This window comes from Poecilia latipinna, unplaced genomic scaffold (assembly GCF_001443285.1).
Source record: "Poecilia latipinna isolate Pla-1442-1.1 unplaced genomic scaffold, P_latipinna-1.0 Scaffold32, whole genome shotgun sequence".
Taxonomy (NCBI): Eukaryota; Metazoa; Chordata; class Actinopteri; order Cyprinodontiformes; family Poeciliidae; genus Poecilia; species Poecilia latipinna.
Window position 1 is genome coordinate 437,515 of NW_015112648.1, and position 14,490 is coordinate 452,004.

Here is a 14,490-nt window from a genome sequence, read left to right on the forward strand (position 1 = left end):
TAAGTCATATGACTTGGAACCTATTGAAGAAAACGCCTTAATTTTGACTTTAAAAGATGTAAGAATAGTAAAAAAAAAAATGGCCGTCCAGTCTAATAGAACAATTTCACTCTGGTTTTGAGTGGATAAGTGACATGACCCAGAAGCTATCGAGAAAAAATAATGCATTTTGACACTGCTAAAAAAATATAAAAAGATCTAAAATGGAATCAAACTAAGTGTGCCTCAAAAGAATTTCACGCTGGTTTTGAGTTAATAGGTCACATGACTTTGAAGTTATTGAAGAATAACTGAAGAAATAAACTATTTTTTAAAATCTGAAATTACCTAAAAAATGCAAACGGGCTCAAATAAAAAAAGTGTGCTTCATCTATTCAGTCCAGTAGAACAATTTCACATTGATTTTCAGTTTAATTTGCATCTTGTTTTGTTTTACAGAGTCATGATAACTTCCTTATTGGTTTATATCCTTTCGTTGTATTTATTTTCATCAAAATCAGCGAAACGGTCAAACTTTTCTCTTGAAAATGAGATTTTACAGTGAACTCATTCTCCTTCATAATTACCACATATTCTCTGTTAACGTTGCAGATATTCATCACTCCTCTGCAGCTGCAGCCTTTTAGTGTTTTTGTGCTATGTAGGAACAATTAGTTCATTTGTTTAAAAAGGAAAAGTCGACTCCGGAGCCTCAACAGATTTCCTGGGTTTGTTTGTGGGACAGAAGAACCCGTGACTTGGAAAAAGACGAACAAACTGTTTCCGTTTGTCCTGAATATTCTGGTTATAAAAAGACTGAACAAGATGCAGAATTCAGAGGGGAAATGTGGGAGTCTCTCAGGATTTGATAAAGCAAAGTAACGCTAATAATAATAATAATAATAAACTATTAAGAGCGAAAGCTGACAATTAGTCGGAGAACAAACTAAACCAAAAGGCCTTTTCACAGTTGATGTTTATGAGTTCATCCTAGGTCTGCTGACAAATCGACTGTAATTGAATTATTTGTTTTTGGAGATTTAATTTTTTCTTTTTTTCTCCAGCAAAGCTCCACTTTGGTTTCCAGAGTGATGTCAACCCACCCAGCTACGACCAGCGTCTGTTTTACAGCTTTTATGTATTTCAACTTTGAATTACGGTCAAGTCCCAGAAACAATTATCAAGATAAAAGCCAAATTTTAAAGATATTTTCTGTAACTTGTAATTTTTTAAGGAAAAAAAAAGGGGGGGGGGAAAAAAATAAAATCAGAAATCAAATTTCTTATAAAATTTTATTTTTTTAAATAAAAAGAAAATTGCCCAGCATCCGTTCATCCCAGTAAGAATAACAAAAACGATTTGGATCTCAGGACAGGAAAGCTGCTGCTCAGTAAATGACTGATTCAGTTTATTTAAGATCAGATAGAAAAAACTTATGAAACTTATTGCATATTTATTTGAGGAAAAGAAAACAGCACATTCCAGTATAAATGTGTATAAAACATGTTGGCGGTAGTGTCATCGTTTAGCTAATTTAGCAGCATAATGTAGTGATGAATTTCATCCCTAAACGTTTGTCTTCCTCTAAAACGGCAATAATGGAAAAAAGAAGAAAAGCTTTAAAACAGGCAAATCAAAGTTTTGACTGTAATCGAGCTGGAAGAGGAGATTACATGTTATTTTTCTGAGCAAAATAAAATCTGAGTGAAGCTCAGTTGTGAAACTCCAATCAAAAGTCACCGGGAAGATTTAGATTTTTCCCACTCAGTTTGTTAAAACGGCCATGTTTTGTCTTTAATCCTTTGGTCTACTTTCAGGTGAATCGTATGAAGTTTGTGTGGTTTTTCGTTTTTTTGCAGGTGTATAGAAAATTAATCTCACAACCCAGCCAAACACAAACACATTTGTTTAACTCAGTCCGAGCCACATCGTCCGGCGTCCGCTCAGTCTTCACACACTGGCCTTAAGTTAAGATTCTTGTGCAACAACGAGTCCTTCGATTTTCCCCGTGTCCCCGTCGCCCTCGTAGTGGATCGTCTGGTGGCCGGCGGCCTCCACAGATTTCCTCCTCTGGACGAGGCGGTCGACCACGACGACAAACACAGCTGATGTAACGAGGCAGAAGCCCGAGAGGTAGAAGGCAGCGCCGAAGTTGTTCGTTTGGTCCACCAACCAGCCTGCAGCGGAAGACAAAGGGTGACAATTGTACACTAGTCCAACGATTAATTGATTAATCAGATAAAAAATTTGTCTCGTTCTGCAGATTTTTCATTTAATCACTTAAGCCTTAATGTAAAAAAATTTAAATGAATAAGTCAGTGACTTTTTAAAATAAGAAAATAAACATTTTATTGCCTAAAATGGCATAACAGCATTCCTTTAATCCTTTAAACATTTGTAGATGAATTGACTATTTTTTGGATTAACTGATTAATAATTGGATAGGAAAATGTTGCTTTTACAGAAGTAAAACTATTCTGGTTCTGTGCCTGCTGAGTCAGAACTTTGTGGAATTAACTTTTGCAACAATTGCTGCTGAAAGTTTCAGGGATTTGTCTCTACCAACATTTCGCATATAGAGACTGAAATTATGACCCATTTTTCTTTGCGGAAAAGTCCAAGATCAATCAAACTGGGTAGAGAAATATTGAGATTTGACCTGCTTTAAACTAGAAAAGTGCACATTTTCCTTCCAAGTCACAATTAATTGCTATTCTGTGTTGGTTTGTCAAGTAAAATCCTAATAAACTCATCGAGGTTTTGGGGTTATAACTTGATAAAAATGTGGAAAACTTTAAGGTGAGTGAATATTTTACAAAGCACCGGAAGGACTGCAGATAGACTAGCATAAGTCAGCATCAAGGGTATTAACTCCTCCTGTAGATGGCGCTCTAATGTCAAAGCAGCCAGTCTATACTGCAAACAAAATCCTGCTACGATAACATCAGCTGAACAGAAATCAACAGAAATGTATAGTTCCCCTCAAAATGCAATCTTCATGTTCCTGACTGATTAACACGTTATTTTGCTTGCAAATGTAAACAAAAATCTCCACAAATCCACATCTGGAAAAATGCAAAGAATGGGAATTTACAGTCAGTTTTTATCTATAGTTCTTCTGAAGCTGTAGTGATGAAAAAAGTATTTTTCTCTTTTATTTTAGCAGCTTTAGCTTTTAGTCAAATTCAAAAACTCTGAACAAAGCATTAAAATTCATCAGCATTTCTCCAAAAAATGTAATGTAGCTCATGCAGTTTCTGCCAGAACGCTTCAGTCTGGAGAAATGTAAAGAGTAAACTATTTACTCGCAGAGGAATTCACTGAGAAAACATGCAGGTGATTTAAACTCGAGATCATTTGACGTTTCTTTGATGCGAGGCCAGTTTCAGTTCATAATCCTCGCAGGATTATCACAGATTAGTTTTTATCTCTGACAGCAATGGAAACCATGAGAAAAGAAATGTGCACATAACCAGTCAGAAATTGACTTTTTAGCAACATCGTTGTCAGTTTTATTTGTTCTTCTCTAAAGTTTAGTAAAGATTATGGGGCTTTGACTCCCCACTGGGATATTTTGTTGTTTCTCTACCAGTATTCTCTCCTGAGATGCTTTTCAAAGCCTTAAATATTTTATTCTGATCTAATTTAAATGCTGCTTTCTACCAGACAAAAGTTATTAAATATTTAAAATAGGAATAAGTAATAAAATATAATCAATTCTTGCCCAGATTTCATGGAAACAATTTAAATGATATTTTACAGTTGTTAGAATCATTTATCATTTAATCATGTGTCAATTTTGTATTTAGGATAAAAAAGAAAATAAAAAAAGAAAAAGCACATATTAAGCACTTTTTGTTATCCAATTATTAATTATTGATAAATTATTGAATGAAATGAAGAGTTTTTACATCCAGTTTTTGGTGGAAAGACAGAGAAAAAGAGAAAAACAATAAATCAAATGTAAATCACTGAGGTCAGTTTCATTTATCATGCAGTTAATTGTTTTGTTGGTTATTACGGCAGATCCAGTCAGAATAATTAATGACTAAAATAATCGTTAGCTGCAGCCCTGATTAAAACATCGATGCCAGTTTTATAAAAACACCTGCTGGTTACAGCATCGAGGTCTCAAATCTTGTTGCTTTGGCTCCAGTGAACACAAAACGTTATAAAATGCTCACCTCCAGCAGGCGGCCCGATGAAGCCTCCGATGCTCCTGAACAGCATGAAGAGCCCCAGGCCGCTGTCGAAGCCCTCCAAGCTCACAATGTCCACGATGGAGGTGACGTGAATGGCAACCATGCAGCCGAACAGGAAGCCGTAGAGCGAGGCGAACACCAGAACGGACCAGTAGTTGTGACTGATGGGCAGCAGGAGCAGCACGACCCCCAGCAGCGTCGTAACGATGGTGAGCAGCTGCAGGTTCCTCAGGAGCCTCATGTTAGCCAGCCAGCCACAGAACAGCCTGCCGACCAGGTCGGTGACGGCCATGACAGACAGGATGAACGCGGGCCAGTACTTATCGATCCCCAAGCTGTTGGCAAAGGGAACCAGGAAGAGGGTCGGGATGAAAAACCCGGTAGCTGCAAAGATCGCAAACAGGATGTAGAGAAGAAGTTCGGGTTTTTTCAGCAGGCCACAGTCGAAGACCGCCTTCTTCTTTGGGGGTAGCGCAGCAGCACTGTCCTCTGTGCTCTCTTTGAGGTTGGTTTGTGAGGCTCGAGTTGCCTCCAGGGGTCTCATGAGCGCACCGCAAACACACAGGTTGAACTGAAGGCCTCCGATGATGAGCAACGCGCCCTGCCAGCTGTACTTCTCGATGAGCCACTTGAACAGCGGGCTGAAAACGATGGCAAAGACACACTCCCCTGAGCTGGCGATGGCGTAGGCGATGGGGCGCCATCTTGAAAAGTAGTGATTCACCATGCTGATAGCAGGAACCCATGAGAATGAGATACCTGTTCCTGGAAGCAGAAGAAGAAAAATGTTTGCTGGAATTCATTATATCTGCAGATGATACTGGTATCTTCTGTACTGGAGGAAACATCCAACCACTCTCACAGATGGTCACTACAGAAATGAAATGACTAAAACAGAAATGAAATGACTAAAACAACACGTTTTTATTAAATTTTGATAAAACTAAATTCATGATATTTGGAAACCGAAATAACCAAGACCATAATGTAATCAAGATAACTATCGAGAGTGTTGATTTAAAACAAAGTCCATGAAATCAGATTTTTGCATGACATACTGGATGATAAATTTAGCTGCAAAGCAAAATCAAAACTAACCAGAAGTGTTGCCATTTTGACTTTAATTTGACTGAAAATCTTTAACAAAGGCTGTAAATAGACTGATTTGAAAAGAACGTAAAGTCAAGAAGTGTCATTCTACCAGACTCATGGTGCAACTTGGTTATTGCCCCTTTATATTTCTTCAAACAGATTTATTTTATTTATAGAGAAGGATTTAAAATGATTTAACCTTGCTCTCACTTTTTACATCGCAGTAAGCTTGTGTTCATCAGCGGTGTGAATACTTCTGAGAGCAACCGAATGTCTGTAAACTGGCTAAAATGTTATTAATGCTTTTAAAAACTCAGATGCTTTTGGCTATTTGACTGTTGAAGCACCCAGAGTTCAGTACCTTGGAGAACAAATACAATTTATTTTGCTTGAATAATAATAATAATAATAATAATAATAATAATAATAATAAAAACTACCTTGTCATCTCTCCTGTTCCTCTGGAACAACTTGACTTATTTCAGAAAACATAAAAACAGATCATAGCGACAATAAGACATTGAAGTCTTTGTTGTGAAATCAAAAGACGATCATAATATCTAATTAAAGGGTGAGTCATGAAACCTGGAACCTTTTGTAAAGATGGGTAACAAGTGCTCAAAGATCAGTCTTGTATTGTACAGTGATATAATCAGGAAAAATTAAGCCTTAAATGAAGTATACTTAATTTAAAGCTTTAGAAATAATCGTTCTTAACAAACAAGTGGGACAATTATTGGTATTGATAACAAACTTATTAAAATAAATGCAGCTGAAGCATTTGCTTCTTCTTCAAGTTGATCGTAGTTTCTAGAAACTTGTAATTAGTAATACGTAATACCTAATTTATCTTGGGTATAAATATGATTTACAAAGAATTGTGATGAGATGGTATAAAAAAAATCCAAACAGTTCTCTTGGAGAAATCAAGGAAAAACTGACATCTTGTGGTAATCAAATCTTCATAATGACTTTACCTGAAACTGTGTTTTTGATCAGACTCAAGTTAAACTAAAACTCAAAGATGTTAGTGAAACAAAAAGGATGAATATGTGGAGAAGCAGCTCATGTACGGTGGGAGATCTGTGATGCTGTGGGCCTGCTTCTCTTCCAAATGTTCTGTAATTCTTGTTAGTGGATGAAACCAAGGACTGTTTGAAACTCTAAATAAAAACTTGGTCAGAAAACTGAAAATAGGATCTTTCAGAACGATAATGGTCAAAAACATAAGGCCTAAACAAAACACAAAATGTTTACTAATTACAAAGTGAAATTTTTTAAACATTTTGATAATTACATACTTTTTTATTTTAAGGATTTTTACACATCTTTCCCAAGATTACAAAAAAATTGTGTCCATCAAATTCAATCGTAGTTGATAGGAAAAAAAAACTAAGGTTTGTGATTCAGGAGCAAAAGAGTCAAAATGTTTCACTCTGGTTGTAGACGCTGTTTAAGCTTACAATTGGTGAGAGTGAGAGATGTAGTAGTTTGTAATTTTACCACTTTATTTGTGCTCATATCTGTAAAGCCATATATTACATTAAATAATATTATTTCTTTGTCTGCTGCTTACAACTGCAGTGTCACACGGAAATATTTTCATTTCTTAATTCTGATTAAACTCAGAAGAGACTAAATACACAAAGATCAAGACAAGACAGGGAGTGTTGAACCAGGCAGTCAGTGACTTCTTAAAGCAAGATTGCATGACAGTTAAAAAGAAAAAACTGTTCTTCCATACCTTTAGTTCTGCTTCTTTTTATTTACCAAACCAATGAAGCAGTGGAAAAAATCTTCCAAAAAGCAAATGACTGAAGCTTTTAATGATGTAATTTATCAGGAAAAGTTCACCAAGCAATTAAATACAGTCAGGAAGTCTTACCTACCTTCTAGGACGCCCATAGTGAGGTAGAGCCAAGGCAGATTGATGTCCAGAGAGGCCAGCGACATCCCCAAAGTACACAGAACTCCTCCAACTACGATGACCACTCTCTGAGAAAACCGTAACGTCAGAGCACTGGCTGCTGGAGCTAGTTAAAAAAAAAAAAAAAACAGCAACAACTAAAGAAACTATAAAAATACACTGGTTTTAAAATAAGTTGCACTGTCAACAAAAAGCCACACGCTTACCTCCTATATGAAACATAGCAATAGTTGTGGAAGAAACCCATGAGGTAGTGCTGGTCAGGACTCCAAAGTGACTCTGGATCTCCAGGAAGAAGTGGCCGAAGTTTTTGAGGACAGCTCCGGTAAGGCCCATAGCAAAAAAGGCTGAAGCGACCACCACCCAGCCGTACCCCCCGTCTGGAGGTCCGACTCTCCTGGACTTCATCTCCAGCTACTCTGCAGGCTGCTCTCCCGGCTGCCGCTCGGAGGCTGTTACGTAATGATCCCCCATGTGGGAAGGACTCATGAAAATGAGTCTGCAATGTGCACAGATGTACACAAGTTATAATAGTACAGCAAAAGCGATGCCTTAAAATGCTAACATAAATATTGTTTGTCACTGTATAAAAATATAGGACCTTCAGAAACGCATAAAGACAATTACAAAGTCAGCCGGAAGAAACTTTCCAGAATTAAAGGACTAATTTCCCAGGAGGATCTTAAGCAATACATAAATGAAACCCTCAAGATCATACTTTTGACTTATCACGCCTAGTGTCTTTACAAATATGTAAAATAACCTGCTATTCTGCCCTGCTGTATAACAGGTTGGATATGCTCACAACGCAGAAGGTCTTATGGCAGTGGCGCGACTGCACATTATTCAGGTGGATGCAAAAACATAAATCGGCGCCCCCCCCCCTCCCCCCTGGGATGAGATAATTTAATGTGTAACATTTTAACATCGGAGATGTCGCATTTTTAAATAAAACAAACCCCTTCTTCAAGGTAAACAGCAAAACTACTAAACATTTCACAAAATCCAAACGAGACATGCAGAGTTACTGAAAACAAAGGTTAAATTGTCGACTCACGTCTTTCCACGATGCTTTCTGTCCCCGACATTTGTTATCCTCTCAAATGCACTTACAGCAGCAGTGTTTTTTTTTTCTTAAACAAAGTGAAATTCAGAGCCCTTTAAATTGCTGTGCGCCTCTATTCGGACGTCTACGGTACGCTCATCTAACCCCCCTCGAATACAACAACGTTTAAAATTACTCGAGTCCTAGATCTTCGCATCTCCTGGACAAACGCTACAGCATACAAACTAATTTTGAAACTAAAAACCAACACCTTATAAGGATTTTTTTTTCATCCGGATAGAAATGTCAGCGAATGGCTACGACCTTTTATGAAGCTAAAGCTGATACGTATCGAACGTCACATCCGATTTTCAAAACAAAGCCTGGTATTTTAATTGAATTTATTTACCTGGCGTTAAATTAATACATGTTACAGCATACGAACCAAACAACTGCTTAAAAAAACAGACAAAAAAACAATAGGCCAACATAAATTTATCTAAAATACGTCTATAGCAAAGCAAACTGAACGTCACATCCGGTTGGTATTTCACAATAAAACACCACAATGATTATCTTTGTACTAATTTTATTAAAAGATGTTGGTTGTAGAACATTACAGAAGAACTTCGTCAGGCCTTCTGGTACAGAAATGTTAAATAATTTTCAGTAATGTAATCCTCTTACATTAGTTAACAGGATATAAACTTCTTTGGGTCAACTGGTAACTTTACATAGAACCTGATAAAAATCATATCTGGGATCTCCCAAGATTCCAGACACTTATAGCTACATGACCCCCCTTGTTCAGATTCTAGCAAATAAAAAAAATACCGTAATTATGCTGGTGATACCTTTCATTACTGTCACTTGGTGACTTAACTAATTTAAGCAATGAGCAGATGCACAGAACAAATGTGTGGATGTGCTATGACTTTCTTTAGCTGAATAAAAACAAAAACTTAGGTAATTCTGTTTTTTTGACCAAAGATTTGGACCAATTAAGAGCTAACACACATCTTCAACTTGAACAGCTAAATTTAGTATTTTTACAGAATACTGTAAAAATACTAAAACATTGAGTTTTAGTGTATCTAGCTTTTAAATTAAAGTAACAATGTAATAATAAAAAAATCAAAAGCATCACATGTTCCACTAATTTCCCAGTGGATCATGTGATTTCAACTATACATTACATTTGTGAAATGGAAGTTTTGAGGAAAATGAAGGAAATGCATGTAAAGAAATTTCTTCACAGATATAGTCTTTATTTTCACGCCACCTCTCACAATGAAAACAATGACAGATTTTTCAAATCACCTTTGTATGCACATACTTTAACAATGGCAGTTGCTGGCATCTCAAATATAGTGTTAACATTATTTAAATTTATAAAATTATAAAATCTTTCTGGACATATGTACACAATTTACAGCTATAATACAGTTAAGCACACACATTTAACAAAAAAAAAAAAAAGAAGCCATCAGTCCACTTCTTCTCAGGTGACAGAAAAGGGGATGGCAAGAGCTAGCCCAGCTAGCCGTATGGACCTCTCATGCAGATGCACACACACACGCAAACACACACACACACACACACACTCATAAACAGAGAACTTGTTCACCACAAGCGTCTGTAGCTTTAGTTCTGGCAACAGTCTCGTCACAGTCTCTACAGGTGCTTCAAGTCTTCTTTTAAACTTTGACCAAATACAGTTTCAGCAACATCCGCTTCAAAAGTTTGACCATCCAAACATTTCCAGGCCACTCAGCTGCTCCACATTACACAAATGCCTTGCTGGAAGGCACCTCGGCAGTAGTTCTCGAGCAGATTCCTTGTTCCAAGTCACGGCGCTCCACTTTTCTTTGCTTTGGTCTTCATCCTTCTGCCACAATCAGGGCAACAGTGTTTCAAGTGTCGTGGTTCAACGTGAGGAGGGCACTTAACTTTTAAAACTCCTCACTGTCCTTGATCAGGTCGATGCGCAGAGCCAGCTCGTTAAAAGACGGACGCAGGGTTGGGTCTTTATCCCAACACTCCTCCATGATCTGGTAGATCTGGAAAGAAAAGGAAGAATGTCAGCAGAGAGTAAAGGAAATCAATCATTAGAGGTTTACGACACAGAAACATGTACAACAGAGGCGTCAAAATCTTTTGTCACATGGGTCAAAAGTATTTGTGGACAAGAAAAATATTCATAATTTATTTTATTTGTTTATTGTAGGAAACAAATACAATGCAACACATGCTCAGCAATACAAGCTGAGCATGTGTTGCTCAGCTTGTAGTTTAACCTTTAGATCAAATGGATCAAATTTGAATCATTCTAGAAATGCAGTTGGGAGCCGCACAAAATCAGTCCAGGGGCCACAAGTGGCCCACGCACCGCACTTTGGACATCCCTGATTCACGTTGACATGTTGGTTTGTGTAGCGTGACAAAGCACAGCTGTCAGAGGAAGTCGTTATCAAAATCTAGGGAAAGTTGCTGTTATATGAAACAGGTGGTAGGACTTAATAAGAGCCATTCAGAGCTCGTAGATAAACACAACGGTGCATACCTCTGAAGGACAACCCAGGGGCTGAGGCAGCCTGCTGCCTGATTTGAGGAGCTCAATGAGGTGATAGACGATCAGCTGCCCCTGCTTATCGTTACCCATCATTGACATAAATACCTAAATGGGGGAAATAAGTGGAAAAAGATGGTGAATTTTAGGGCAAGTAGGAATTTTTCAAACTACAAACTTTAGTCCTTTATGTCACAGACAAACAAAGTAGGACATAAAAATAAAAGCAAAAGAAAACAGTTTTTAAACATTTTTTTACAATTATAATCTGGAAGTGTAGCACATATTCACATTCATCCCTCATGAGGAAATACTTCCTAGAATCTCCATTCACTGAAATCTGTCATGAAGAAACATCCAAACATTCAGACAAAAAATTGAATATTTGCTTTTCTTTGCAAAATAAGTCAAGCCTTGCCACAGAGCTCAATGAGTTTAGGTCTGGACTTTCACTCTGCCTTTCTAACACATAAATAATCTTTGTTTTTCTATTGCAGCTCTGGTGTAATCTTGAGTTGTTCCCCTTCTCTATAAGCAAACCTCCACCCCAGTCTCAAGCCTTACGTAGCCTCTAAGGTTTTTCTCTAGGGATTCCCTTGTATTTAGCTCCATTCAACTCTGACCAGCTTCCCAACTAAAAGAATGAAGAAGAAAAAAGAGGTGAAGTAATTAATATTTATAAAGAAAATGTGAGGGAGAAAGATATGCGAGTATTTCACATTACTCATTCAGGCCCGAGTCCCAATGGGAGATGTTTTTGGGGAACTGAGCCACATGCACATTAAGACATGAAGGATAACGTGCCTTGGCTGTCAGGTTATTGGAAAGAAGAGCATGTCTGGAGAGGGTTTATGTTTAATGGCGCTGTCATCCTACATGAATCAAACTGAAGCTTGCTCTCTGAATGTACACAGTGTTCTCAGAAGTACTGAAAGCCTTTACATCTAGCGTTCAAGTGAACATCATGAGCTCAGGTGAAAACAGGGTGAAAGACTCCACCCTCAGGCAGTCGAACCTCTTTTAGTCAAGACTCAACTCACATGTCGGGGCTCGTTTTTGGCCACTTTATAAAAAACGAAACAATGTGCTCTGAAGCCAAATACAGACACTGTGTACACTGTACCTGTGTCTCCTTAATGTGTTTGCTCAGTAGAGGTCCTGCATGTCTTTTCAAGTCTAGAGTTTCTCCAAAATCCTGTCAATTTCACTTGGGTGGAGGCATTTTATATAAATGTTTAGCACTTAATTTCACACCGTCTTAAATGGTGCAAAAGACAGTTTTAGTTTCTTAAAAAATGATGACTGAAAAACAGAAACCAACAAACGGATCGGAATAAAAATGGATCATGTGAAACGCCCAATCTGGAGTAATCTGATTGGATTCAGATTGATAGGTATGAATTTGTAACCCGCCTGTAAACATTGGTTTTGATCAGGCCATTCTGATTGTGGCACAGCAGCATAATTGCACAGGTGTGGCCTATGACCAGGTGACAAAGCAGGTCTGCTGATTCCTCACGCCGTAACGCAGGAGGACCAACAGCTTGTGTTGCTCAGCTTGTAGTTTAACCTTTATTATGACATGGCGCTGGTCCATCTGGGCGCCAAGGCGACACAGAACAGACGGACTGCGACTGTTTTTGATCAGGACCAAGAGAAGTAGAACTTCAGTGTTTTTTAAAGGAACATTTTAAAACTGCACGTCAGTTTATTCTGTTCTGGATTAAACATCATGATTGGATTAATTAATTTTGTGCCCATACAACCAATACATTTGGATAATTTAATCTAATCAAGGAATTTTGCACATGTATACATAGATATTATGTAGTGAAATGGACAAAAAAGTGAACTGCAGAAATTTTTGTTTGTAAATAATAATGCCCCTTCAAAATAAAAGAAATGCCTCAAACAAATATTTTTTTTATTTTATGTTTTACAAAATTACTCTGCTCCTTGAACCACTCTTACACTTTTTGAATCTAATAAAGTCCAGCATCTCTCTGCAATCAAAAAGGCAGAAATTCACATTTAAGGAACCCATCTCCTCCCAAAATTGTCAATTAATTTAATAAAATCATTCCTGGAGGTTTCTAATCCCCCGTCCCTCTACAAAAAAGCTTTTTCTTCAGACATGGAAAAGAAAAAACATGCGGTAAATTGCAACACTTGGCATCCCCATGTGCTGATGTTGGAGAAGCCTCATGGGTAAATATAATTTCTAAGAAGGGGAAATCAAGCTATGATGCAAGTTATAGACAGATTTCAGAGTCTACATGCAAAACTGCAGAAAAAGCTCCAAACATTGAATTCATGTTCAATTTACTTTAAAGATTGCACTCAGAGGTCCAAGTTATTAAAACTATGAAGTGTGTTTTAAATTAATAGGTCTGTTCAGAAACGAGCAACGCCATACAGCAGGAGTCATTTCATACGACGACAGTGTAAAGACCAATTTATCACTTTTCATTTTTCACTGTGGGAATTACAGGATTGCCAAACCTCAGTTAACCTCAAATCCAAGGATTTCCAGGAGAATTTAATCAAATTCAAGGACCAAATGCAGCAGCATTTACCTACTGCTACAATGTTATCAAAAAATAGTTTTAAATGGTAAATTAAATAGCGCTTTTCCAGTCATTTTGACCACTCAAAGCGCTTTACACTAGAGTCACATTCACCCATTCGCACTCACAAAGGCTGACACATTCATACACGGATACGCAGATCGATTAAGTGCCTTGCCCAAGGGCACATCGACATGGCAGGAGGAAGCTGGAATCAAACCTACAACATTCCGATCGCAAGACGACTATACTCTACCCACAGAGCCATGAATCAATACAAATCAAATTCAATAAAAAACAAAAACTAAATAAGTTGTTGGATCAGAATCACGACAGAAAGTGAGTTGAAGGGCCGTTATAAACGGCGATGGTGAGACGAGGTTTTCAAACTTTAGGCTCAAAGATACATTTAAAAAATTCTCAGTTAATATTTCAAGGCTTTGTTACCTTAACGAGAGAAACGATACAGATTTGGCATAAACCTTGTTGGTTCTGACTCAACATGACAGGCTATTCACCCACGAGAGGATCGCACCAACTGAAGCATGTGTTGTCACGCACATGTTGACTAAGTACAGAAAACACAAATTGTCAATCAAATAAGAAAAATGGCAGGTTGACAACAGAAAACTGTTGACAACAGTCATCAAAAAACATTCCAGGACTTCTTATGATGGGCGGCGTTCAAATCTTCAAAAACTTTTCAGGATGTTTTTGAATTCGGATTCAAGAATGTGAACCCTATAATTTTTTTACATTTTATTGGAAATATATATATATATATTTTCAATTTTCCAGTTTCCATGCTTGATTTAAAAGTTTTAGTTGTGACCTTTCCTGTGAATTACATCTGTGGGAAAGATACTTGTTTTTTTTTACAAGGCATGACTCAAGCCAGATAAAAACAACTAATATGACCTTTGACAAGATACTTTCATGAAGATAAACTTCAGGGACGCTGCAGCTAAGAGAAAATTATTCTTCTACATCCACTCAAGGCATGAAACCGTGTTTTACCAGCGAACGTTTCACATATTCAGCATGCTTCAGCTTTCGGTTAAAAATTATTTTACAGAAATCTTCCCAGCATGTATAATTAACCATGATTG

The 14,490-nt window shown here is 37.4% G+C and overlaps 2 protein-coding genes across 2 annotated transcripts in view; both read right to left on the bottom strand.

Moving 5' to 3' along the window:
- Positions 1–1,827: 1,827 nt before the first annotated feature.
- Positions 1,828–8,620, bottom strand: LOC106953258 (monocarboxylate transporter 13). The gene is made up of 5 exons (XM_015041873.1): positions 8,258–8,620; positions 7,407–7,699; positions 7,163–7,306; positions 4,164–4,946; positions 1,828–2,156 (listed from the first exon to the last, which is right to left on the bottom strand). Exons 2-5 carry the CDS (start codon positions 7,606–7,608, stop codon positions 1,948–1,950), a joined length of 1,338 nt encoding a protein of 445 aa, XP_014897359.1. The 5' UTR covers positions 7,609–7,699; positions 8,258–8,620; the 3' UTR covers positions 1,828–1,947.
- An 872-nt stretch (positions 8,621–9,492) lies between these two features.
- jak2b (Janus kinase 2b) overlaps positions 9,493–14,490 on the bottom strand; it is a 29,466-nt gene continuing 24,468 nt past the window's right edge. Inside the window, exons 23-24 of the mRNA XM_015041862.1 lie at positions 10,809–10,922; positions 9,493–10,305 (exon numbers count right to left, since the gene is read on the bottom strand). Coding sequence (XP_014897348.1) covers positions 10,198–10,305; positions 10,809–10,922 — 222 coding nt within the window. The 3' untranslated portion in view covers positions 9,493–10,197. The remainder of the gene's footprint in view (positions 10,306–10,808; positions 10,923–14,490) is intronic.

Excerpts from the sequence above, each read along its gene's own strand:
- LOC106953258 (XM_015041873.1), bottom strand. The coding sequence starts at position 7,608 with ATGAAGTCCAGGAGAGTCGGACCTCCAGACGGGGGGTACGGCTGGGTG. Across the intron at positions 4,947-7,162 it reads CACTATGGGCGTCCTAGAAG|GAACAGGTATCTCATTCTCA; the intron begins GTAGGTAAGACT and ends TTCTGCTTCCAG. Across the intron at positions 2,157-4,163 it reads CATCGGGCCGCCTGCTGGAG|GCTGGTTGGTGGACCAAACG; the intron begins GTGAGCATTTTA and ends CTTCCGCTGCAG.